Source organism: Netta rufina (genome assembly GCF_964035555.1).
Source record: "Netta rufina genome assembly, chromosome: 1".
NCBI classification, from domain to species: domain Eukaryota; kingdom Metazoa; phylum Chordata; class Aves; order Anseriformes; family Anatidae; genus Netta; species Netta rufina.
The window spans coordinates 15351009-15378016 of NC_140123.1; the positions used below are offsets into that span (position 1 = coordinate 15351009).

Genomic DNA, 27008 nt, shown 5'->3' on the forward strand with positions numbered 1-27008 from the left:
AAAACACAACTTTCAATATTTGATTATAGCAATTTGCAGATTCTTGTCTAGAATCAGATTCAGAATTCATTCTTCGTAACAGACAATTATTAAAAAATTCTGAACATGCTCAAAGTCCTTTTATAAATCCAACAACTGACTTATGAATTTGTGATTAAAAAAATTACACTGTGTTACTCTGATTTGAGAAGTAAAAAGCAGAAAATGTTTTTCCTTGGCCTTAAGAAAAATATTATGGTGTCCCATCATGTGGGTAACTGCCACTAATACGTGTGTGTGTGTATTTAGATTAATGGAAGGAAAATAGTAATGGTTCAGTCATGTGAGTCACATTTTTTGAAATCTTCATTGCAGGATGAGACATGGAGTAAAACATTTGATCCTAAACTCCAGAAGCTTCTAAGTGAGCTTGAGACTGGTTTGAGCACTGTTCTCAGAAGATCAGATCCTAATTGCATGGGAGAAAAGTTCAGTGAAGATGACGTGCAAGGTTTGTTTGGCAGTTATGTTTTTATAACAATCAACCTTATAAATTATATTACTATAACCAATTAATTTTAAATTAGGAGTAAATCAGTGTTTTATAAGTTGAATTTCCAGTCTTTGTGATCCCAGTGCCTGCAGAGTGTGAAATACAAGAGCTTGTGCTGAGTAGGCTTAGCTTGTGCTGAGTAGACTGGGCCTGGTGATGATCGTCTCTGTTCTCTTCAAGCATGAACTTGATACACTTGTGAGTACTACGTTTAGTTTGAGTCAGAAGTCGAAGGGCAATCACATAATCGGAAGGCAAAAAATTGCTTTAGAAAGTATGTTCCACCTGTAAATATTTTGTTACCTTTCATGTGTTTTATATTTCAACATTTTCTGTTCTTATTTGCAGCTATACTCACACCAACTGATGAATTTCAGTTCTGGATAGAATGTGCTCGGCATGGAACGAAATTGTATAGTAAAGAGAGAGCTTCTCATTTTAAAGACCTATTTGAGGACATTGCAAAAGTATGTTTTCTTCTGTGTAATAAGTGATGTATTTGTAGACTTTAAAAAAAAAAAAACAAACTCTGTCCTTATGAAATCAGTGTATGTCCTTATGAATATCAGTATATGTACATGCTTTTTTAAATACATGAATATATAGCTATTTTATAGCAAAATTTTACTTTAAATGACATGTAAGTAGTTCCTAGTGACAATGATATGGGGGAGTGCCATAAATTAATGGGGAACAGATTTGACCATTGAATTCTAAGACCTGCTGTGGAAATGTATGCTACAGTTTGTTCCTGCTAATCATGAATTTGTTAAAAGGGAAATTGAAAATGCAGAGGATAAGAACTGACTCTGTTGTGCAAAATTTTAGGCATGTGGACAGCACTTGCTTGAATATCACTACAGATATCAATGCATTCCTCACATGAATAAAGTTAATATTTAACATTTTTTGAGAGGATTCCTCCATATTCTTTTAAGCAATAAAACAAGGATACATAGCAATTGCTAGCTTCTATAAAGTATAGTTGTTTCTACAATACGAGTTGCAAAGTGATTGTATTAATATTTTTTCTAGGATTATTGTAACTTGGATAGTCTCTCTTTGTTTGAAGTTGTGGATTTAGTGGAGACTACCAGGGATACTGTTGACAATGTGTGGAGACAAATGGAACATGATCCTTATCCACAGCCACGCATGCATAATCTCTTGGATGTAATAGGTAAACCTGGATGCAGTCTTTATTAAATGAACATTTGAAAAAAAGTAAAATGAATCCTGGAGCAGAGACTTTTCTCCTCTTAAAGACTTTGTTGATAGCCTCCAGCATTAAAGTACTTGCTTGTTGTAATTATGATCCGTTAATACTGCTTGCCCTGGGGTGTTCTGCAATTCAGCCAGTTCGGGTCGATGCCTTCAGGCATGCCTGGAAGGACGATAGATAACACCAAGGTGGAGTTTGATACATTTGAACCTGTGGATTAGATTTGTTTCACTTCTGTTTGGCTTCTTGTCTTTTTCCTAGAGGAGAATGGTTATTTGCGTAAAAACCCATTTGAAAGTGAATTTAGTTTGTATGGAAGAAGAGCAGGACATACAGAGAGACTGCTTCCCTCATTCTCATGACAGCAGTCCCGTGTTCTGGGACAGACATAGGACAGTGGAGCTTTCCAGCTGCTGTCAGATTTCTGTGTGCACGAGGAGGACGGCTGTTTGTATCAGGATGGCTGGGGGCAGACAGCTGCCATCACTGCTGATACAGATCATGCTTGTGCATGGATTCCAGATTCAAAATCCATCGGTTTCTGACACCAAGCCAACCTCCAGTTGGACTAACTTGGAGATGTTTAAGAGATTTGTTGAAGCTGAAACAATGTGAACGGTTGCTGACACATTTGTGTTGTTTTAAATAATAATTTTATAATAGTTTTTCAAAAATATTGTTGGGACTTGGTGTGGAGTTTAAATAATAATATTTTGAACAAACTGTATACTGTTTTCATATACATTTTTGCATTCTAGGGAGCTGTCTAGGTAGATTTGTTCAGAGAAAATTAGGAGCTTTGAACCTATGGGAGGATGCTTTTCACATTGTTAAAGAAAATCTGAAGGCTGGCATTTTGATTTGCGAGCAATGGGCATCAGCTTGTGAGTACTTAACTGGACAACTGTGGCAGCGTTACACTCTGCATCAGTGGAAAAATGAAAAGTATTTCCCTGAATCTTTAGTCAAACTTGGCAAACGTCTTGATGAGGTATTATTCACATTCATTATTTATTTATTGCGTATTACTATTGTTGAATAATAATTACTATTTATTGTTATTTATTTTTAACTATTTCATTAAACAGAATTAAGCACCATTATTTAAAAGGAAATAAAAATAAAGTCATAAAAGGAAAGTAAAAACACGTTTTATAGCCTTTTTAGAGTGAGCATTCTGTAATTCAAATGCTTGCCTGAAGCTTTCAAAAACTTTCTGTAAAAAGTAGAGGGGTGTCATGTGCTGATTGTGCTTTTTGCTTTTAAATGTAAGTTTTATGTAAAAGCATGTTGACATATTTTCTTTTATAGGTCTTAACTGTTAGAACACTACATGAAAAACTTACATTCTTTTTGCCATCTGGAGAACAAAATGCTTTACATGTTGCCCAGGTGTTTGAGCCTTTTGCTGGCCTAAATCCTGTACACTATAATCCTTACACAGAGGTATAATGCTTATTTTTAATTTATTGATACTCCCTGTGTGACTTTTTAGTATTTAGATGAGCAGTCCTAAAGTAACATGTATATGCTGATTGTCTTCTAGCCATTATGGAAAGCAGCAGTTTCTCAGTTTGAAAGAATTATTGCACCAGCAGAAAAGAAAGTGGCAAGCAAACTAAAGAAATTTATTTCAGATATTCAAGACAGCCCTCAACAGGTACAGGCATTTTTACAGTCTGAAAACTTCCTGATGGGAAAAAGTTACTGAGTTCTTAAGTAGTCAGTTTTGAGTAAAGGGATAAATACTTACAGGCAAAGACTATTTATGAACAGCCATAAAGAATGTATCAGAATATGTTTCATTTTTTTCATTGTTTTAATTTCATATTCTAGCTTCTTCAGACATTTCAGAAACACAAGGAACTGATAAAGCATCCAAATATAAGCAAAGAATTACTTTTAGAAAGGGAAACATTGCTAGCAAGACTTCAAGATTATGTCAAAGGTAAAAATTGTCTAACTGTTGAACCACATTAGTATTTTTGCAAATAATATAACTGTTTATTTACTTTAGAATTATGTCATTATATCTACTATGTTTTTATAACTATAATAATACATTTAAGCTTGTTCTGTTAGGTTTCTGGTCTAACATGAATCTTTTTCTCGTGTTAGACTGTCAGACAGACTTTGAAACTCGATGCCATGGTGCTCCTGGTGATGTTTCTGGACCGCTGTCTGGCAAAAACCTTTCTGAAGTTGTCAATAATATTGTATGGGTGCGGCAGCTGGAGCTGAAGGTAACAGATTCCATTACAAACAGAATTCATTACTAGTTATATATAGTGTTATTATACGAAAATAAATCATACATAAGAGATTGTGGAGATAAAAGCTGTAAGAGACTGTGGAGAAAAATAACATTAAAAAAAATCATGGACTTCCAAGAGTTATAGAATCGGGATTCCCTATCTGTGGTGCTATATGCTATGTTGAATTTTATTAACTGACACAATAAACAGTCTTTTCATAATAAACAGTCTTGTCATAATAAAATGAAACCTTTTTTAATGACTTGCTATTTTCTGGCAAAACAAAACAAAGCAGAAAAAAATTCTGAATGGAGATGACTTTTAAATTTTATCCTCCAGTTTGCGTTTTAAAATTCTATTTAAGATTTACGTATAGCTAGATTCTGATATTGTAATTCTTATTTATTATTAGCCTCTGCAGTGTCCCATTGAAACCAAATGGATTTCTTGGTAATACTTTTTTGAGTCAGTGTCTGACAGGGAATTTACATTGCTAAATTAAGGACTGCAGTTTATTTCTGTGTAGTAGAGGTAAATGGCAAGCAATTCTCTGTTCTCTTACCACAGAATGAGTTTAAGACATACTTGATTCTGTTTTAGCTTCTGTTATTTTAATCCATTTGTATTAAAACTTCAGTTGGAAACTCTGGACCTTTGTTTTGGAAAAGTGTGAGCTGGTTAAAAGCAAAATGTTTCCTGTAAACTTAAGAGCCATTGACAAAAACTACGTATTTGAATGAGAATAGCTGTTATCCATTCCCAAATAACAATTAGTACATTTTTTTTTGGATCACCTATGATTTGCAGAAACTCAAGGGCCCATTTCAGCTGAGTTTGGCAGTAGTGGAGGTCTTAAATATCTTTTTTTGTGCCTGTGTGTGTGTGTGCGCGCGTCCTCCAGCGGGAAAAGATTTCTTCTGCTTGGTCTGCTAAAGCATCTCAGAGGGCAACTCAGCTGATGTGTGTGAGTTGTGTGTCTACCTTAAGCTGAGCTGAATTTTTGAATTCCTCTCATGCCTTCACTGATTCAATCGACTAGGGTCTTGATTCATTTGTCCACACGTAGGTGTGAAATCCTATTTGAAATGCCCTTGAGCATTGGCACAAACCTTAAGGATACAGCACACGATGTGTTGTCATTTGATAGGAGACCTGAAACTGTATGGAAAATGAACAAAAGACCACGTGGGATACCCCAGGATATCCAGGATACCCCAGGATATCTGTCTACCACAAGTGGTAGACACTTGCGGTGGACATCGTACTCAAGTCAACTATTTCAATTTACTGTAATGGGAATTTTAATACATAGGACACAATTCGGTATTCACTTGTTTTTTCTAATCTGTTTTTGAATCCCACTAGGATGTGTTATAGGACTGATTTATATTGTGGTGATTCTTCTTTTCTAATTTAATAGCATTTAAGCTTCCTTTCTTTGTGATTGTATTCAAGGTGGATGATGCCATCAAGCTTGCAGAAGCTCTCCTCTCTGACTTGTCTGGATTTCAAAGTTTTCATCAAAGTGCAGATTCTTTTCTGGAACAGTTAAAAGTATATGAACAAGAACAGTTTGATGACTGGTCTAGGAATATCCAGTCAGAATTATCAAATCCCAAGTCAGGACTTTGGTAAGCATTGAAATTTTCATTTGAATAATGCTAATGCTGAAATCTGTACTGTAGGGTAGTTTGACGGGACCTGATTAAAGTACAGATTTTACTGAATGAATGCAGAAATAAAGAGAAGCAGTTCATGATCATTTCATCATTCTGCCAGGGTTGGTTGTTAAGATGAAGCACACAGGACAATGCTAATGGCTAATCTTGCAGTTTCTACTGACACCTGGAATGAAGTATGTTTGTTTGGCTTGTTGTCACTATACGTTATCCATAGTGTGATAATGTCTACAAACCAGATGAGACAGGAATATAACTGTTGATATACAGATCACACAAGTAGAGTTACAAATAAATTGCTATTCACAAGAAATTCTGTGGTCTAAATTGAGCAGATGAAAGAAGGGTAGGAAAACCAGTTTAAATCTCATAAGTTGTAATCAACCAAAATAATGAAATTCAAATATAGTTATTTTTTTTTTAATTTACTGGTTTTTGTTTGTTTGTTTGTTTGCTTTTTAATTGGGCACATAGTTTCTGTCTGCATCCAAGTGTTGCAAAGTGTTCTCCAGGGAAGGTTTTGGTTGGATATTAGGAAAAACCAATGATTCTCTGATTCTGTGAAACTTCTTTTGAATAAAGTGAGTGTTTGTCCATAGTTCCACTGGACACAAGTGTTGCTACTCCTGTGCCAAATTTTATTTTATGAAAAAAAAAAAAAACATGCAACAAATTAGCAGATTCAGAACTGCAGTACATGGAAATGACATTATTGATTAGTACCATAAAAATTTGTTTTTGTGAGAATTTTTTTAAAAATATTTTTTTGCTTTCTGCAAAGAGATTAATTAAAAGGAAGAGAAAAGAGGTAGCTCACTGTAAAGGGGGATGCAGTAGATATGTGAACTAGAAAAAGGTAAGAAAAAAACTGAAAAAAATGAGTAAAGCTGAAGTGTTTATGAAGGAATCCTAGGAGGATGATGGTAGAAGCATTACTGTAGTAGAAAAAATAATTGGAGTAAAATCTAATGATAATTTGATGTTTTTTGTTAGAATTGTTTATTAGGTTTTTATACAGTGCACCTAAGAAAGGACCAATATCAAATTGTGTTCATGAATATGCTTAATTTGATTTTGACTTAGCATCCAAGCTAATAGTCCAGTAATGGAGTTGGATCATGTCTTTGGAACATTAAACATACTCTATTCAGACCGTTTGGTGACTCTCCTAAGAGAAGTACGTCAGCTGTCAGCACTTGGTTTTGCTATACCAGCTAAAATACAGCAAGCTGCAAACACTGCACAAAAGTTCTGTAAGCAGGCGGTCATCCTCAAACAGGTATAATATTTAATGTAGTAACAGGTAATTCATTGATACTATGTTTTATTTTTAAATAAAATGCCATTGATATCTGAGATGTTTGCACAGCTAGGGCAGAGGTGGCACAGCACCTACAAGATACCCATGCATCTGGATCGTTGACAGGTGTTCAATTGGAAACCTTAGGCATTTTAAAAGGTATTAGCAGTCTATGCATCAGCAGCTGAAGCAAGTTGTAGGATATCCCTGTTAGTCCAGCTGTCAATTTATAAGGAAATAAGTTGGTTTTAGGTCTTTTATTGTGTCCATGAAGGATGTCATGGATACTTGAAGGCATCTGAAATGGTACTAGATGCCTACGTTTGCATAAAACAGTGGTATTGTTCCACTTGCAATAAACTAGAGACTGAAGCCATTGCACTTAAGGTGAGGTATAATTGCAGACATGTAAGTAGTAGGGTTTTTTAGCTATTAGAATTCATCACTAGAAGAAGATATGATGACATTACCACTGAGTATGTACTTTATTTTGGTAAACATTTTACTATTATGGTTAATTCTAAATTCTTAGTTGCATTAATTTCACATTATGTTCAGAAATACTCTGTGAATGTTAAATGTACTGATATACAAGAACCGATTACATTATTTACAAGTTTAATTTGTTCATTTTTACAGGTGGCACATTTTTATAATTCTATTGATCAACAAATGATTGAGAGTCAGAAGCCAATGATGTTACAGTCTGCCCTAGCATTTGAACAGATAATTAAGGTGAAAGAATTCCCCTCCTTGTATTTGGAATTTCAGTGGTATCTGCGTATTCTGTGATGCTTTTTCTGTGTTTTTACTGGACTTTTTAAGTACAGTATTCCAATACAAGCAACACCATCCATTTCATTATCATTTGTTGAAATCAGCAGGCCTTTCTTTTTGAAATCATGAATTTCAGTTTCAAGCACTCTAACCTCTTTCAACACTCCGTGATGTGAAAATGGCTGGAAAATTATAACATTCCCACAAACTGTATTGGGCAAGAAAATGCCTCAAGAGAAAGCATTGCAAAAACTGTTGGAAGCATGCTCCTGAGAACCGTTTTGCAAAACACAATATATTTGTTTCTGAAGGTAGAACAGAAGTTTGGGGTTGGGGTTATTTCATACAAAATGGTGTAGACCAAACTGTAGGTTCAAAAACATTCTGGAAAAGTTTCCCAAACTTTTTCCTTGGTTGGGCTGCTGATTGTGCCACAATATTCACAATATTTAATTAAAAACATAAGCTGGTGATCGTGCAGAAGTGTTCTGAGCTGCAATATAGTCTTCTGCCTGGCATGATTTCTGTGCTGTATTTTTTAGGAATGGGTCCAGCTGTGGAATTTTAAATGCTTTTGTGTTACTATTTTCTACTTTAAACTGCAAAATACCTTTTAGAAAAACAAAAACAAAAAAAAAAAAACAACCAACCAACAAAAAATAATATTGATTAAAAAAACAAATGAAAAGTTGCTCCCCAAAGCTGTAATTTTTGCTTTTGAGTCAGTAGAATTTTACAGCGGAAATATTATTTTTACTGATAAATGTGTTTTTCAAGCATTCAAAGTCTGGTCCTGGAGGAAAAGCTCAAATGACATGGGATAATCCCAGGGAACTGGAAGCTTATATCCAAAAACTCCAAGCTGCTGCTGAGCGACTTTCCACTGAAAACAGGAAACTGAGAAAGTGGCACACAAACTTCATTGAAAAGGTATGTTTTCCAGGTGAAATTACAATTGTGTTTTTTAGACTTACTTTACTCTTTTTTTCCATTTATGTGGTTATGAGCATATTTATTATCCTTTAAAATTCTTTTAACAGGTTATCTCTCTTATGAATATTGATCTACTCCGGCAGCAGCAGCGTTGGAAAGATGGACTCCAGGAACTCAGAACTGGTTTTGCAAGCCTCGAGTCACAGGCAGGGTTTCATTGTCATATTCCAAGCAGCAAACATCTGATTTTTCAATACTTATCAAGATTTAAAACTCAAACATACTATGATTTAATTAATTTTTATTAATGAGTTAATAGCTCATTACTCAGGATAATATTTCTTGGTGTCATGCTAGTAATGGGAGAAGAAAAACACTTAGTCAGGTACCAGGGCTTAGGTGAGTAAATGGGAGAACCTTAAGTCATGTATAACAGTTGTATCTGAGCCATCAACATGTGCTGAAATGCAGAAATGGGTGCAGCTATCTCCAGGCGGAATAAGATAAATGTATAAAATTTAGAATTAAAATGCATTTCTGACTGAAATAATGAAGATTACTTGTTCATCTATTAACTGCCAATTTTTGATTAAGACTATCGTATTATCAAAGTAACTCTGAATGATATTAGTATCACCTATTTTATGTTGATATATCATTAGTCAATTTAATTTTTCCTGGTGCCTTCAACAGTAATGGGTCTGTAATCCTAGGTGGTTGTGGTATCCTTGGTCTTTCTAACACAGATCTGAATCATTTTAATTGTATTTGCTAGTCAAATAAATGCAGTAGTTTCACTGTATTTTTTTAATACAATTTTCCATTTCTCAGATAATATAAGTAAATGGACTTTTATCTGTATGTGTATTTTCCTTCAGTTATTGGTTAGTAATGCTTAGTAATTTGCATTGAAATGTAATTTGCGATTTTTTATCTTGAATCCAAATTATTTTTTAAGAAATTAATACTTTATTTGCTCTTAAATCAGTTTGAAAATGTTTTCAGTATTGCAGAATATGGTATGGCATTTTTATATGGTATATGAAAAATGGAAGTAACCTGTGTTAAATCACTTCTTTTTTTTTAATCCTTGACTAGAACTGATAAAACTGAACCAGGTGTATCCTGCTCCCACCATCCAAAATTACAAGCTATTATCGTCTGTCTATACCTTGCTAATATACTTAACTGTTGCCATCAAGCTGTTAAAATTCTGCATTAGCTGACGAAGTTTTCAGGGCTCTATCTACAGAATATGTAGTAGTATAGGGAGAATAAATGCCTGGATTTATCTATGTAAGAATTATAAGCAGGTTTGTATTAACTCTGTAGACACATCATTGGAAGAAAGGAGGTAGAAGAAACTGATTGAATTATCGTTGTACATGATGGCACATTACTATTTTTGTAGGTTTCTTCCTTACATTGTCCTTGTTGTCATACAGGTGTCAATTTGTTAGAATTTTTCACTTTTATTTAAAACCTGTATTTATAATTGTCTTAAGATTTAATTGAGACAATTTCAAGTTTCCTTTGTTTCTGAAACACTTCTGTTGGAAGAGTTCCATTGGGCAGTCTCAAATTGCTGGACAGACCTTAAATGTATGGCTTCCTTAGCAGCCTTAGTCTGACTCCAAAGCCCTGACTGAAAATTACTGTCCAAATAAATAAGAGAAACTGTTAAATTGAAAGATGTTTCCAATTTCTTTTTTGGCTTGTATTGCCATTTTGAAAATGCTTGGGTGGCTTACCAGTGACCATTTACAGACTTAAGTGTATGGTACTGCTTTGCACATTCCATAAGAATGTTCAATGTAGCACATTCCAAGGAAATTTTGATTTAAGATAAAAGTCTTGTATTGACTTATTAGTTAATACTTATCTGTGGAAACACACAAGATTTTTTTTTCTGAAATACAGGGTTAGAAGGTAGCTTATATATCACAGGGAAGTAAAAGGTGTGATACATATTTAGATCTCTCATTCAGCCATCCTTGCATCTTATTTCTAGCAGAATTCCATTATTTTAGGGTAATCGTGAAGAATCTTGTAATAGACTAATAAAGTTGGTGAAGTTCTTATCCTGAAGTACAGACTATGTACTATCCTGAAGTAGAGACTGCTTTGATAAGGCCTTTCTTTTTTTTTCCTATGTTCATCTGAAATACATTCTGTATCTTCTTAATAGTCAAACACAATATTGCTTTGCATTTTACTACGATCACTATCTTCAATCTCAGTTTCACTTAATTACAGTTTGAGGAGAAAGATTACATAAAATAACAAAATAAATGTTATATTTTAGGGTTTCAAATCATGTGATATGAAAGCTTGGAGACAACACTGGAATCATCAGCTTTACAAAGCTCTGGAGCATCAGTATCAGATGGGATTAGAAGCACTTAATGAGAATTTACCAGAAATAAATATAGATCTAATATTCAAGTAAGATTTTTTTTTCCTAAAAATAAAATATTCTGGCTCAAATTGTATTCAAGTATTTATTTTTTGTATTGTTTGTTCCACTTTTCAGGCAAGGCCGGTTGCAGTTCAGACCTCCTTTTGAAGAAGTACGAGCTAGATATTACAGAGAAATGAAGAGATTCATCTCCATTCCAAATCAGTTTAGGGGAGTAAGTGAAACAGAGGAAGAGTCTATCTTCACAGTTATGACTGAAAGAAATGCAAATGGATTTCTGACTGCTTTTAGTAAAGCAGAGGATTTGTTCAGAAAGCTGGCAGAAGTTTCTAATCAGTTCAAGGTATTTTCAGTATTGGACCCATACTTTTTCCTGTAGATTTTTATCTTGTTAGGCTTCAGACATTGTAGAAGTAACTGAGCAATGAAACCTGTGCATTATTGTCCTTTTCTGCATGGTATGTAAGCAAAAGTTTATTAATTCTATCCATATTAAGCCAACTACTCAAGCACATGCCTAGCTTGAAGCATGCATACAGTTCCTATTGAAATTTCTGTATTACAGCAGTCTTATTACCCTTGCTAAAAATGTGTTTTGGTTTTCCTTAAATGAGTGGATACATCAAACCATTCTGTACCTCCTGGATTTTGTATTATGTGAATCTGTAGGTAATTGAAGGAGCATAATGGTTAAAGAAAATGCAGCTTGAAAACATTATTAAAATATTTTAATATTATTGAGAAACAGAGTTTTTTAATCTACTAATTATTTCTTTTCCATGAAATATAAAACAATGTTGAAAAGGAATGGATTGTAATTGGGCAAGTAGATATGGAATCTCTGGTGATGACGCATCTTTCTAGCAAACAAGACTGGGAAAAAAACTTCAAAGCATTAAAAGTGAGAGGCAAAGAAGCAGAACGGCTTCCAAGGTATAGTGCAACTGTGTTCCTTTGTTTCAATAATAGATTCCATCAGATAATAAAGGTAATAATAAAATAGAAATACTCTTTTTATGTAGAGATACAAACAGAATTTCAAATGTTTTTTAAATTCAGTCGTACTTTTTAAAGGTTTAGATTTTTGTTTTTTGTTTTTATTTTTAGACACTTACTCCCTTTTATCCATGGAGCCCTCTCAAAAAGCTTTTAATGACTTCCTTTGGTATGACAGGAACCTCCCTCTAAATTCAGGGCTGGTTCTGTGGTACTGCAAAACAGGGATATTTTAACAATTCTTTAAGCTAAGTCATGTGTACCTACAGTATATGTGGCCATTGGAAACTGACTTAGCAGATGTTTATACATTACATAATTAATGTATTTAAGCACTTGATTAAATCCTGCAAGTAAGGTAGGCTAGCTTAGGCTTTTATTCTTACATGCATTCACACAGGATTCTGTGTGCTGCATGGTTAGTGTTATCAAATGATACTGGAGGGAAGCAAGTTCAGAGCAAGTAGTCATGTTTCATGCAGGTGGATGTTCTGGTGGAACTTGCTGGCTAAATTATATTCACAGTAGTAAACATTTCCACACATTTGAGGATAGACAGGGTGAGTAGAAGAGAAATCAGGTGATGGATCTTATAGCCAGAAAACACATATGGCTACACAGTGGCATGAGACAAAAAATAATTGGTGTTGAGGCAGGATACTCAGGAAAGTATAAAGTAAGGTACACTTACACTTTGATAGTGTCCTTTAGTCTTCTGCTTTGTCCTTTTCCTTTTCCTTTTCCTTTTCCTTTTCCTTTTCCTTTTCCTTTTCCTTTTCCTTTTCCTTTTCCTTTTCCTTTTCCTTTTCCTTTTCCTTTTCCTTTTCCTTTTCCTTTTCCTTTTCCTTTTCCTTTTCCTTTTCCTTTTCCTTTTCCTTTTCCTTTTCCTTTTCCTTTTCCTTTTCCTTTTCCTTTTCCTTTTCCTTTTCCTTTTCCTTTTCCTTTTCCTTTTCCTTTTCCAGTATAAAAATAGCCCTTTTGAATTTAGTGACATTAATTATATAAAATCAAGTGATTTTCTAACTATTTGGAAGATTGAAGCATTAGACCTTAGTCTCTGTAAAATTGGGTGTATATGCCTAACGGTTAATATGCCTTTCAGTATTATGAGTAACACAATTATTTGTCCAATAAGCTGCAACTTTTACTTGTAGAATTATGTGGGATTTTTTTTCTCATTAGGCTGTAAAATCAGGGTAAGCTGTAGACATGCATTGATATTAGAGCTGTTGAGACATATATATATATACTTCTGAACATTTGCTACTTTTTAAATCTTTTGTCTTGAAGCACCATCAAGATAGATTGTTTAACTGTTAATTGCAACCCTGTGAAAACTGCAATTGATGATTTTATCCAGAAGTTCTACGATGTTCTTGTCATTTCTTTGAGAAAATCTATACAAGGTAAATAACTTCGATGAATAGTAGTTGTTTTTAATTTCTGATGTGGGCATTAGTGTTACTGTATTTATTAAATACTTTCTTATTTTAGAAATATTTTATTCTTGAACGTAGTGAATTGCAGAAATCACAGTGGAATAAAAATAATCTCTCAATAATTTTTCACTACATGCCTAATCTCAGACCCTTTGGTATCCATATGCATCTATTCCATTCGCTTGTTTTGACAGCATCTGTTCCAGATGTTAACAGAATAAACAGGATACATATGGATATTCTTTTGATTGTTTCTTTTATGTGGAGAATAATTTCTTAGTTGTTTGAATTTAATTGAAGTAAGCACCGCAAAATGTTGCATTCAAAAACAACATTTGTTTTTTCTTTTAAAAATTTAAATACCTCACCAGGAGTCTTAAATAACCTAGGCTTATTCTGTAAAATTACTTGTCAGTTAGATTATCAAAATGCAGAGTATCGAAGAGTGCAAAATATTTCCCCATTTTTTTGTGGTCTGGGTACAGATGATGAGCAATACCAGTGTTTTATGCTTTCAATGTACCAATCAGCACAGGAAACTTAGAACAGGGGTCATGCAGAGAGTGAATTAGTTCCGTAGCCTAGAAGTTGAATTGTTTCCTGGAAGATGCATTATTTCCTGCAATTGTGCATTTCCTTGCTAGATGCTGTGCCTTTGCTGTTAGGAAAATGCAATGTTATAGCTCAGTCAGGCTTTTGTTTGTGAATCTTTTCACTGTTTAATGCAAGGTGCTTTATTTAGTTAATTTCTTTTAAAACAAACCAAAACTCCCAAATCAAAAACAATTTTCACGTGTTTTTCTCTTTTTGCCATGAAAAGACATGCATATTTTGAAAGTGTACAAATAAATGCACTGGGTCTTAATGTTTAATTCTCAGAAGAGACTGATACTTACATTATAAATCATACTCTGAAAGTAGTGGATTAAATTTAAAAATCTATGTGTAAGCACAAACATGCAATCTTTGTTGAAGCAGCATGTAATATTGGGGTCAGCAATTTTTAAAATTAATACCTTGTGTGCAATATCATAAATTATGATAGTGTTGTATCACAGTACATTTGTCTGACTGATATTTATTACTACAAGTATTTTTTACATAATAACTTCATGTTCCACCTTTCTTTATATAGCTCACCTACACGATGTTTCTTCATTTCTTACTGATGCCATGGAAACCCTAGTGGTTAGACCTCAGACTGTAGAGGAAATATCAGAAGACAACCTAAAATATTTAAAGCTACATGAACAAAAAGGAGGGGTAAGATCCTATTTTATCATATCCAATACAAAAACTACCAAAAAATGTAGTTGGTTTCTGGTCTGGAAAGTTATATTTAATATAACTAGTTTAGAACATGCAGTGGCATTATAGGGTCAGGGCGGTGGTCCATATAGCACAGTATTTTGTCTGGGGCAATAGAATAAAGTGACTATGTAGGGAAAAAATACAAAATCAGGACAGCGTATATGATGCATTCCCAGACTTCTAGCCCTTAACCAGAGTGTTTTAGAGCTTTATGTGGTTCCTCTCTGTATAGTAACACTCAGGATTTCTCTTCCACAGCCTTACCTAGTCTCCTCTTGATAGCAAACGCACCCTTTACATCCAAAATATCCCCTGAAAAAGTGTAGGTTGGTCACCCTAATACATGACACCTCCTTTTATTATTATTTTTTTTTCACCTGACATCTGTTAACTTTATACCATTCATGTCTTACATTAGAAGAGATGCGGAGCAATGATTCCATATTCTTACTTTTCAGGACACACAATTGTATTGTTCTTTGTTGTATACTGTATTAGCCATCTGTTATCTAGATGGAAGAGTTTTAGTATATCTCATCTTAAACATAAGTATATTCATAGCTTTGATCATCCTTGTTACTCTTTGGTATGCCTTTCCCAGTTTTGCCATAATATTTTTGTGTGGCACCAGAAGAGTTTTGCACAGCTTGTAAGATGCAGACAACCATAGATTTATATGATGATATAACAATATTATATCTTTTATTCTTTTTTTTTTTTTGTTCCTTACTGACTCCTAAAATTTGATTTACTTCCTACTGGTCAGAGTAAGCTGGTGTTTTTTAAAACTGCCTGTCATAGACCGAAGATATCAATCTTGCACAGGCGTTAACTCAGAACACAACTTGACTATGTGAAATTAGGATTGCTTTTTCATATATGTATCACTTCATGATATTGTCACTGATATTGTCAGTCACTATTTCTTCTAAGATCATTTTCCTGTTCTTCACGTGTACTGGTTTAATGCCTTGAATAACACAGTCGTCATCAATAAACATTATAATTTTACTAATGTGTCTTTTTTCAACTCATAAACACTTGGAGCAGTCCAACACTGGACAATTTTTTTCAATCACAGGAACTACCCATTTCCTCCCATCTCTGCTTTCTATCTTTTACCCAATTATTTACCTGTGGGTGGACCTTTTCTCTCATGTTGAGATTAATGTGTTTCCTTAAATGCCTTTGGAGAGGGATTGTGTTACCAGATTTTTGGAAATCCAATATGATTTTAATCTCCTTTATCCATACCCTTACTGATGCCTTTAAAAAACTCTTGTAGAATTCCACAATTTTGCCATATTTGCACTTCCCAACTGCACAATGTATGTCCGTAATAGAATTCAGTTCTAAATTAATGCATCTTGAATGTGGGTGTCTCTGTGCTTGTGGTCATAGTGCATGCACATAATGCACATCGTGGAACCCTGGTTTAGTTGTCCACAGGTACATTTTTAAGAGTTACTTGAGATGTGTATTCAATATCTGCGCTAGACTGGCTGACATAACAGAAGAGCACTTGGAGGCTTTACCTTTCTATAGTTAGAGCTGGAGGCCACGCAGGTGTTCTTGGGTATCTCAAATGGCCCTAAATGTGTATATGCAAAACTGAATCAAGTCCCTGGCAAATGCAGCCAATCCATTTGTAGAGAGCAATCCATTTCACCTTAAAATAGACACCTTGTGGTTGATTTCCCAAATTGATTTATTAGCGCCATTAAGAGCAGTTGTTCAGACATACATGTAGGTGCCTACTGTTTTGAGGATGTCCTGGCATATCTGAGGGTTCCATACGTGGCTGGGAGACATATGGAATACCCATAACTGTTGTGGCAGCAACTTTAAAGCAGATGGGATAGAGTAGGGAATCTCAGGTAGTGCGGCCAACCTCTGTCATTAAATGAGGCAGTCTTGATTTCAATGATCTTCATTAGCAATAATGAGATTTTTATGCCTACTTAACTAGTCCATATACTGACATATAATTTTAGCCCAATCTTTATCTTGGATGCAGTTTGACCTTTTGGATGTTACTTAACTCAGTGAAGTCTGCGTTAAGTTGAGTGTAAGTATTTTGATTTTATAGCAGCTCTCAGGGAGAACTGTTGGATATTGAAGAGAATTAATTTTCTGTAATTTATGAAACAGTATTGACCCTTAGCATTAGGGCCTGTTGTCACCACTTAATTTTTAACGGAAAGCAGTTATAACAGAACATTTTGGAAAATATATAAAAAAACTATGCATTCATTTAATTTTCTTCCAACTTTTAAAAGTTTAATTTTTGTTCTTTAAATTTGGTTGGCTCTTATCATGTGGAAAAAGAATTGATTTTTTATTTTCTATTATCAGAGAAAAAAAAATCCCTCTTTTATATGAAGATAGTATCTGTTTATTCAAAGTGTCTCCATTCTAGCTTTTTGTTCTTCCAAATTGTTGTAGGTTAACTTTGGTAGGCAGCTAAACAACACACAATCCACTCACTGTTCGTTTACTTCTCCCCCAACCCACTGGGATGAGGAAAGAGGAAAGGAGGAGTAAAAACAAGAAAACACGTGGATTGAAATCAAAACAGTTAATAAAGGAAAAGTGGAAGCAGAAAGAAAGAAGTGATGCAAAGGCAATCACTCACCACCTCTCTTGGGTAGAGCAGTGCCCAACCAGTTCCCATATAAAAGATAACTAACCTCCCTAACTTCCCAGCTGCCCTCTTACTGCTGAGCAGGATGTTATATGGTATGGAATATTATTGGTTTAGTTTGTGTCATCTGCCTGCTTGTGTCCCTTCTCAACCACCTTGTGTACACCCCAAATACATTCACTGGGGAGGCAGAGTTAGAACCAGAAAATGCCTTGATGCTGTTCAAACACTGTTCAGCAATAGATGAAACATTAGCTTGTTAAGTGTATTGTTTTGCTCACAAATCTAAACTATAGCACCATACAGCTGCCATGGCAAAAATTAACTCCTCAGCCAGACCCAGTACATGTATATATTTACTGAATTTCTGTTGCTCTGATACTGCTCTTGAATCTGGTTGATAGGATATCTGCAAAAAAATAAACAGCATTTATCTGTTTCATGGTAAGCACTTACTTCTGTGTATCATGTCTCAGGATCAAGATTTTCTTTAAATACATTGGATACCATTTTCCTAGTGCTTTACTGTTATTATATAAACAGTATTAAAAATCAGATGCATTTAGACAAATAATCTGGGTGTACACAATCCATGATTCTTATGTTTTTATTCATTGTTTGGCTAAACAGATTTTACTGAATTTTTATGTGTACACCTATGTATTTTTAATCCATTTGAATTTAGGTTTTTCTCCTGTTTCAAGAAGCTGAAGATAAAAACAAACTTTTGCGAACTGTGGCTGGGGCAGGTTTGGACACCATCAGTAACCTGAGAGCTACATGGGATAAATTTGAATTAATGATGGAAAGCCACCAGCTTATGATAACAGAGCAGGTAACAATGAAAGTTTAGTATTTTATGTAAAAATGCTGAACTTAGAGTAAATAAGTTTGGAGAAATACTTTTTCTTGAATTATATAAAATCCATAAATATTCTCAGTTCAGTGTTTACACCAACATTAATGACTTGGGTGTCAGCCTTATGGGAAGAATACTGTTTAAACAATAGCTATGTGAAATTTCTATAGAACCGATGCAAAAGTGAATGTTACTCTGTCCTTCTGTCTCAAAGAGCTACCTAAAGACAGAGATGGCTTAGTGAATGCAATGGTTAACTGAAGAAAACAGAATAACAGTTAAAAACTAACATCTATTATTTAATCATGCTTTTAGTACTGATGTTAGGTGTTTTTTTATTTTATTTTTACTTTTATTCCCACAACTTGGATAAACTGTGTGCAGCCCTGTAAGTGCCAGTCCATTGGCATACCACTGAACTCATTTGTTGTATTACTGAAGATACCAATATGTGATAGAAATACAGCAGTTTTTGTGTGCTCAGGCTAAATAGGCAGTATAGGCCAAATACATAGTTCTTAAATACCAGCATAAAAAGTACCACTTTTTTGAAACAAAACCAGAAGAATAAAGCTGACCTATTTCTTAGAGTATTAAAAAGAAATTGAAACAATGCGATTACTTTGATTTTGATTGGATACTTCATGTAGTTCAGACCCATTGAAGGAATTCAATTTTAACACTTGCTTTACAGATCGAAATTATGAAGGGAAATGTGATGTCACATATTAATATATACCTCCAAGATCTGGAAAAATTTAAAGCTCGTTGGGATCAACTAAAGCCAAATGATGATGTCATTGAAACAGGTGATCATGATACGCTTGAGAAAAGTGCTCAGATCATAAAGGAAAAAAAGAAAGAATTTGATGAACTTGAAACCACAAAGGAAAAACTCATGTATGTTTATTTCCCTGTATATGCTATTTATTAACGTGTGGATCTTTTGCAGTAATTGTATCTCAGAAAATATTATCTAAATTTTGTCACAACAAATGATATAGGTAATTGATTTTTTTTTCTTATTACATGTTTATGTTCTTTTTTTCTAGGGTTCTGTTTGTTTGTTATATAACAGGAATTTCTTGAGCTGAAGTTTTTTTTTTTTTTTTTGAAATGAAAAGATTGAGAAGTTTAGTAGGCTTCCAGTTAAAGGAATGTGTAAAGTAAAGGGTGGATTCTGACTTTTGAGCTTCTCACCAAGAGAAGGTTTGCCATATTGGTCCAAGAAGGGGGAGTTATTGCTTCAGTCCACTTATAACTTCAGTGGGCTAGAGCCCACCTGTCTCATTTCTTGAGCAAGTGTCTTAACCACTAGACTGTTGTGCAAAAGGAAAGATTTTTTCCTCTGACTGCCTACTTTTCAGTAAGTTCATCATTGGATATCCTGAGTGGACAAAGTTTTCTATTTCAGTTCTTAGCTTGGTATTTAAATATGTAGAAAATAAAATTAGCATGTTCTTTCTACCTAAAAGGAAGAAACAATCCATTCAAACTCATTTTATTTTAACCTTTTTGTGGGGGACACAAAGTAATTCATTTCATAAATAAAGAAATGAAATTTTATGGAAAATAATTGTGAATATATAAAAGGTTGCTGTGTAAGAAGGTTATCCCTATTATTGCTTTATAAACATGTATAATGGAATAACATAGTGTATGTTGCAATTATTTTTTTATTCAGTGAAGAATGCCATCATTTTAAATTGGAAGAGCCTGACTTCTCATTGTCAAATGTTGTATGTCAGGATATTAAGAGTTGTGCAGGAATCTGGGCTTTGTATGAGGAGTTTTATCAAGGTTTGGACGAGAAAGCCAAAGAAGACTGGATAACTTTTAGGTATAATCTTGCTACTTTATTTTTCATGGACGCTTATGTGTGGTTATAATGCTGTGTTATTATGACTGTTTCTGTATTTGATTTTAATGCAGGAGTAAAACATACCTATTTGAAGAATTTTTGTTTAACTGGAATGAAAAAATTAGGAAGATGGGAGAACATACTGTAATGACAGTAAAGCTGCAAAAAGAAGTGGACAGATATAAGGTAAGATGCTAGCTATAAAAAAGTATATAAAAAAGTAATAAAAATATTCTTGTATTATTGGGTAGCATACTTCATCGTGTTGCTCATTAAAAGCTTTAAACTTAGAGGTTTGAATTAGATAAAAAAGAAATTCTTTACTATGAGGATTACAATTTACATGAGCACACATTTTACAGTGAGTTTTCTTGAGCAAATTCATAAAAATTAAACCTAGGAATTGGAAGGGTAAAAAAGAAGTGCTTTAGTTGAAGAATGGTTACTGAATGAGAATAAAATTAACAATTTGCATAAACACAAGACAGATTTACATATGATTTTTTCCCATAGATGATAATTCCAATCCTAAAATACATTAGAGGAGAGCATCTTTCTCCAGACCATTGGCTGGATCTCTTTCGCATTTTGGGTCTTCCACGAGGTACTACACTTGAGGGGTTGCTGTTTGGAGATCTGCTTAAAGTGACTGATGCCATTATAGAAAAAGCAATGGAACTTAAGGTAGGAATAATGACGTGTAAAGGCGCTGTATTTTTAATTTAAATTTTATCTAGTGGTCTTTTGTAAATGCAACAGCATCTTTTCATGGAATATCTTGTTCTGTATGCATATTTATATTTTTCTCTTATTGTAGAAATAGAATTTATCCTTTATTTTTGAATGACAAGTTTATTGCAAGCTCTGTAGTTTAAAATTAAATGTATTTGTGCTTATAAATAGGATTTGAATTGTCGGGCACAAGGAGAAGTTACAATCAGAGAAGCATTACGTGAACTTGAACTCTGGGGAGTTGGAGCTGTCTTTACCTTAACAGATTATGAAGATAGCCAAGGCAAGACTATCAGGCTTATTAAGGACTGGAAAGACATAGTCAACCAAGTTGGAGATCATCGCTGTCTTTTACAGTCCCTCAAGGATTCTCCATATTATAAAGGTTTTGAAGATAAAGTGTCCATCTGGGAGAAAAAAATGGCTGATTTGGATGAGTTTTTGCAGAATTTAAACCTAATTCAGAGGAAATGGGTGTATTTAGAACCCATATTTGGTCGTGGAGCTCTACCCAAAGAACAGGCTCGTTTTAACAGAGTTGATGAAGACTTTAGGTTAGTCATATGCAATGCAGCTCATTTTCTACAGTATCTTTTGCACTATGCAGGCTACAGTGTTCTTCATGGTGAAAATATAAGGAACATCTGTAATATATATGGCGAAGAAATTCAGGGACAAATTCAGGAGGTATAGATGCATGACAGTGCGTAAGTCTGAACAGAAAGGGTAAGACAGATTTTGTTTAGTGGAGTATAGGCTTCACATATAAGGGAATTGCGTGAAACATCAAAGATCTTGAACAAGCAAACAAAAGATTAGCCTTGTGAAATGAAGCAGAAGTGATGTAAATTGTTTTTCAAGAATCATTTCTTGCTGAAAATAAATGTTTTCTTTATTTGCTAAGAAAGTACACAGATGGGCGAAATAGGTGAAACAGAAAGCTTATTTGTTCTGAACAACTCGTGAAGATAAGTAAGGAAGAGATTTTAGAAATGTAAAAAGATATGTACCATTACCTGTTCTGAGTTAAAATGACTTCATAGAACGAGAAAAAAGTCAAACATTTAATTTTCTTGGTTTTGGATGGAGATATTTTAACAAAAAACAGTTGTTTACATTGATGTAAATTCTGAAGTGTTTCATAATAGATGGTGAAAACTGAAAGTTATGTGTCAGATATTTGTACAGCTTACCTTTGTTTTAATTTTTATTAAATAATTCTGTGCATACTCTATTCAGATTAAAACTGAATGTAAAACTGGTAGTTTTATGAATTAATCTTTTTATTTTTCTTTTTTTTTTCTGTCAAGATCTGTTATGTCAGATATCAAAAGGGATAATAGAATAATATCACTGAATGCCCGGACAGGATTAAGAAGTACCTTAATCGCCCTGCTTGACCAGCTTCAGAGGTGTCAGAGATCTTTGAATGAGTTTTTGGAGGTAAAGCTCACATTAATAAAGTTTTCTGCAAAGAAAGTAAGTTTGAATTTAAATCAACAGCAACAAAAAATCTTTTGTTTTTATACAGGAAAAGCGCTCAGCTTTTCCAAGATTCTACTTCATTGGAGATGATGATTTATTAGAAATTTTAGGACAATCCATGAATCCTTCGGTTATCCAGTCTCATCTCAAGAAACTTTTTGCTGGTAATGCAATTACTCTTCATTTGTGAAATGCACTTATTTAGAAATAAGTTTCTTCAAAAAACTATAAGTTTCTTCAAAACTAATCTCTTGCAGATTTTTTTCCCCCTTTCTGCTATTAGACATTAAGGAATTAATGTTTAAGACCTTAATGATATATGACTTCATTGCCATTTTCTAATTAATAGGCATTAATAGTGTGAGCTTTGATGAAGAATTTAAATACATAGTTGCCATGAAGTCAGTAGAAGGAGAAACTGTGCCACTTAGAAATAAAGTTCTTCTGTCAAGTGATGTGGAGGTAAGAAAATTTGATCCAGGTATATTTCCAGGAATCTTTGAGAAGTTAATTTGTTATGTAACTAGAGCTTTCTTTATCTTTTTCTCAGGTGTGGCTAAATGGTTTGGCTTTGGAGATGAAGGAGACCCTAAAAAAAATGTTACTTGACTGTATTGATGCTGGAAAAAAATCACAAAGTTCAATTGATCCATCGCTCTTTCCTTCCCAGGTAGTAGATGATCCAATAGCACCATTGTGTAGTCTTAGATATGCCAAATAAGTTATTTTTGAAGGCTTATAAGGAAGTATACATATGGATTTGGAGGAAAACTCAAAAAAATACCAAATTCTATTTATTCATATAGAGAAATTCTTTAAAATATTCCTTCTTACAATTCTTCTGTAAACATTTGAAATTCTGAAGTCCTTTACATGGCACTTGATTTAACATCCAATTTATTAAATTTTATGTAAATCTTGATCATAGTTAGATGTGGAGCTGCTAAGATGTTGTAATGTTAAAAAGAAACCACTTTTTGAGTGTAAGTATAGTATAGTTTCTAAATATTACCCGTATAAACAAAAGTAGTCATGAAAATGGACTTGTTTTATGCAGTTTGGACCAGCAGCACATGTAACTTAGTTACTGTTACAAATCTTCCAACTGATATAATTGGTGGAATTTTGTGATACAGTTCTTTCTAGTTCCAAGTTTGACTGAATCTTTATAGCTCTCACAGTGTTTTTCCAGTGAACTTAAAGTACTTGAAACATAAGTGGTGTGTAGAAACCAGAAGACAAAATAGTTGTGTTAGCTGGTCAGTAATACAGGAAGTCAGAGGTGCTCCTGAGCCTGTTGACTGTGGCCTCAGTGTGCCTAAAAAGTGTTAGTTTCTGTATTGCACATCAGTTGTTGGGAATTGAAGCTTTTGACAGTTTTGGTGCTATGTGTTGTACAACAGCTAAGGAACTTGCTACATTATATTACATTGCAAGTTTTTGCTAAATTCTGTCAAGTTTTTAAAGGTGGCTGTATTTGTTCTTAAGAACATAGCAAATGTATCACTTCATTTAAAAATGTGGTAAAATACTTCAAACATTGATAATATTTTTATAATAAGCAATAATAAGTGAACTGAAACACTTTTTTCCTTTTTCTTCTGTATTATAAAATATAATTTGAACTTTTTCTTCGAAAGATTCTTTCCTTGGCGGAGCAAATTCAGTTCACTGAAGATGTTGAAAGTGCTATCAAAGACCACAATCTGCAACAATTAGAGTTAGAACTCATGGCTAAACTGGAACATTATACTAGCATTGATACTAGTATGGAAGATAGTGGCAATACAGGTACAAAAATGATCTCTAATATATAATACCTGATAATGGCTTTATAGTTCATTAGCATTTAGCATCCTGTTTATTTAAACAGGAAATTACAAGTTACCCATCTATTTTTGCCAAGATTAATGTATTTAATATTTCAGCAAACAATGGATTTTCATTTAGATGAAAAACTATCTTGGAGCTTTTTCATATTTGCTAATGTAGTTAATTTATATAATAAAAATGAATATATATATATCAGCTAAATAGAAAAATTAATATATCTGTTTATACAGAGAGTGCTCCTTCTCTCCTTTCTGCAATCCTACTCTTCTGAGGTGAAGGCTCAAATGCATCAGTTTTCAGAGCCTCAGCATATCACTTAACAGATTGTGCTCACTCGTTACTAAAGAGGACATAGCTGAAAACACTTCTGGAATAAACTGCTTTCTGGAAAAGCTTCTATCTCTGTTGAGCATAGAGGCAGACAAAAATCATGTGGATTAGGATAGTCACCTGTCTATCAATTGAAGTCATATGATGATTCTCTTCTTCTGTCAGGATCTCATTTTATGCTGATAAATAATCTGTCTATGTATAATTGAAACAAGATCTGAATAAAATCAGTTGGTAATAGAAAGCAGCCCAATGCACTTGAGAATGCCTAATGTATCTTCCTTAGTACACTGTTATGATTTTTTTTTCCTTTTTTTGTGGTTGTTGGCAGAATCGGGGATCCTTGAGCTCAAGCTGAAAGCTTTGATTCTTGATATTATTCATAACATTGATTTGGTGAAGCAGCTAAATCAAGCTCAGGTTCACAGTGCTGAAGACTGGGCTTGGAAAAAACAGCTGAGATTTTATATGAAAGACCAAAAATGTTATGTACAGATGGTAGATGCTGAACTCCAATATACTTACGAATATCAGGTGTGGTATTCTTAATTTTTGTTTGGTGGCTTTTAAATAGGTACCACAAACTTTCTCATTTCACACATGCTGCTAGTTGCCTTCCAACTGTTGCCATATTTGTTTCAACTTTGTTGTGTCCATAGTGTCCATTTTTAGCTCTTGATATTGATGGGGTAAATGTAATGGTGGTGTGAAAAGCATCTCCAATACAATATCATGTAAATACTTTCTAATATGCTTGTTACTTTGTTTAAAGTGCAGATACATAGATACATTTGATTTGACCCATTTTTCATCCTCTTTTAAATACACTTTCTGTAATTCTTAAAAAAAAAAAAAAAAAAAAAAAAGCATAATGCTTTGACATTTTATATAATGTCAGGAGAACTTCAGAGAACTTCATAACTGTGAACAAATGCATATACTTAGAGATAATCTTGGCAACTGTGCTATCTGTTTATCTGTTTTCAAATTATTTTTTTAACGGATTAAATTAATGAAATTACATCTTAACTAATTTCTGTGCTCCAATCCATATATTTTTTTTTGTTTCTGCAGGGTAATTCCCCAAAACTTGTTTATACACCTTTGACAGATAAATGTTACCTAACTCTTACTCAGGCCATGAAGATGGGCCTTGGAGGAAATCCTTATGGTCCAGCTGGAACTGGAAAGACAGAATCAGTAAAGGCCTTGGGTGGACTTCTTGGAAGACAAGTATTAGTCTTTAATTGTGATGAGGTGAATATAGTCCTGCATGATTTAGTAAATGGATATCTATTCACTTACTTCATAGTACAATATTACATTCTAAAAATAATAATTTGTCAGGTTCCTTTTGACTCTTTTTTTTTAATAGTTGGGAGAACAGTCTTCTATTATTTTTTTGTTATTTAAATTTTAATAGTATTCTTTTTAATTTTAAGGGCATTGATGTGAAGTCAATGGGGCGCATATTTGTGGGTTTAGTGAAGTGTGGAGCCTGGGGCTGTTTTGATGAATTCAATAGACTTGAAGAAGCTGTACTATCTGCAGTATCCATGCAGATTCAGACAATTCAACATGCCTTGAAGAAACATAGTCCTTCATGTGAATTGCTTGGCAAAAAGGTACATCAAAACTTACTTATTGTTTTCTTTTAAAAACAGTCTTTAAGGAACTGGGTCTCTACTAACCTAAAGATGGCTAGCGTAACTAAACATAGTACACCCAACATTTCTCAATGCTTTCTTGTGACAATATACTACTACATTTGCATGTCTAATGCCAGGTTGAAATGGATCATAATTCTGGAATTTTTATCACTATGAATCCTGCTGGAAAAGGTTATGGAGGAAGACAAAAACTGCCTGATAACCTCAAACAACTTTTTAGGCCAGTAGCTATGACTCATCCAGACAACGAACTCATAGCAGAAGTGATTTTGTATTCAGAGGGCTTTAAGGATGCTAAAACACTTGGTAGAAAATTAGTGGCTATTTTTAATCTAGCAAGGTAAGCATGTTTTATTTATTTTTTTTCTTAGCATGTTTGTAGTTCTGTTCCATACTGCTTTTATTTTTGCATCAGTCGTTATGGGTATTTTCCTGAAATGCTGTTTCTTCTCTGTCTAGTATATGCCAAATCATGACTGTAGGGATACAATCTACACATAATTTATTTTAATTTTCTGTAATATTTTATGACTTAGAAATTGTGGAAAGCTATGTGTCAAAAACAAAGCTAGCCATAAAAGTGCAGGTTTGGAATCATATGAACTTTTACTTTCAATACAGCCCTTAAATCTGAGTGGTGTTCCGTGCAAAGCTCTGTAGCTACTACTTTAAAAGACTTTTAGAATAAAAATATTGCAATATATTGGGAATTAAGGTACGAAAATAGCATT

At 33.8% G+C, this 27008-nt stretch overlaps 1 protein-coding gene across 1 annotated transcript in view; it reads left to right on the top strand.

The window, feature by feature from the left end:
* The window catches only part of DYNC2H1 (dynein cytoplasmic 2 heavy chain 1), a gene marked incomplete at both ends in the record, with an annotated part of 168631 nt that overhangs the window by 3556 nt on the left and 138067 nt on the right, over positions 1-27008 (top strand). Inside the window, 33 exons of the mRNA XM_084290865.1 lie at positions 355-490; positions 881-999; positions 1568-1712; positions 2513-2745; positions 3066-3200; positions 3301-3414; positions 3591-3702; positions 3873-3997; positions 5465-5640; positions 6772-6967; positions 7628-7723; positions 8543-8695; positions 8806-8904; positions 11004-11143; positions 11232-11460; positions 11923-12050; positions 13404-13519; positions 14688-14815; positions 18193-18342; positions 19061-19266; positions 20051-20206; positions 20299-20413; positions 20741-20911; positions 21131-21513; positions 22270-22402; positions 22491-22608; positions 22794-22906; positions 22995-23114; positions 24085-24235; positions 24939-25141; positions 25682-25864; positions 26050-26232; positions 26394-26617. Coding sequence (XP_084146991.1) covers positions 355-490; positions 881-999; positions 1568-1712; positions 2513-2745; positions 3066-3200; positions 3301-3414; positions 3591-3702; positions 3873-3997; positions 5465-5640; positions 6772-6967; positions 7628-7723; positions 8543-8695; positions 8806-8904; positions 11004-11143; positions 11232-11460; positions 11923-12050; positions 13404-13519; positions 14688-14815; positions 18193-18342; positions 19061-19266; positions 20051-20206; positions 20299-20413; positions 20741-20911; positions 21131-21513; positions 22270-22402; positions 22491-22608; positions 22794-22906; positions 22995-23114; positions 24085-24235; positions 24939-25141; positions 25682-25864; positions 26050-26232; positions 26394-26617 — 5189 coding nt within the window. The remainder of the gene's footprint in view (positions 1-354; positions 491-880; positions 1000-1567; positions 1713-2512; positions 2746-3065; positions 3201-3300; positions 3415-3590; positions 3703-3872; positions 3998-5464; positions 5641-6771; positions 6968-7627; positions 7724-8542; positions 8696-8805; positions 8905-11003; positions 11144-11231; positions 11461-11922; positions 12051-13403; positions 13520-14687; positions 14816-18192; positions 18343-19060; positions 19267-20050; positions 20207-20298; positions 20414-20740; positions 20912-21130; positions 21514-22269; positions 22403-22490; positions 22609-22793; positions 22907-22994; positions 23115-24084; positions 24236-24938; positions 25142-25681; positions 25865-26049; positions 26233-26393; positions 26618-27008) is intronic.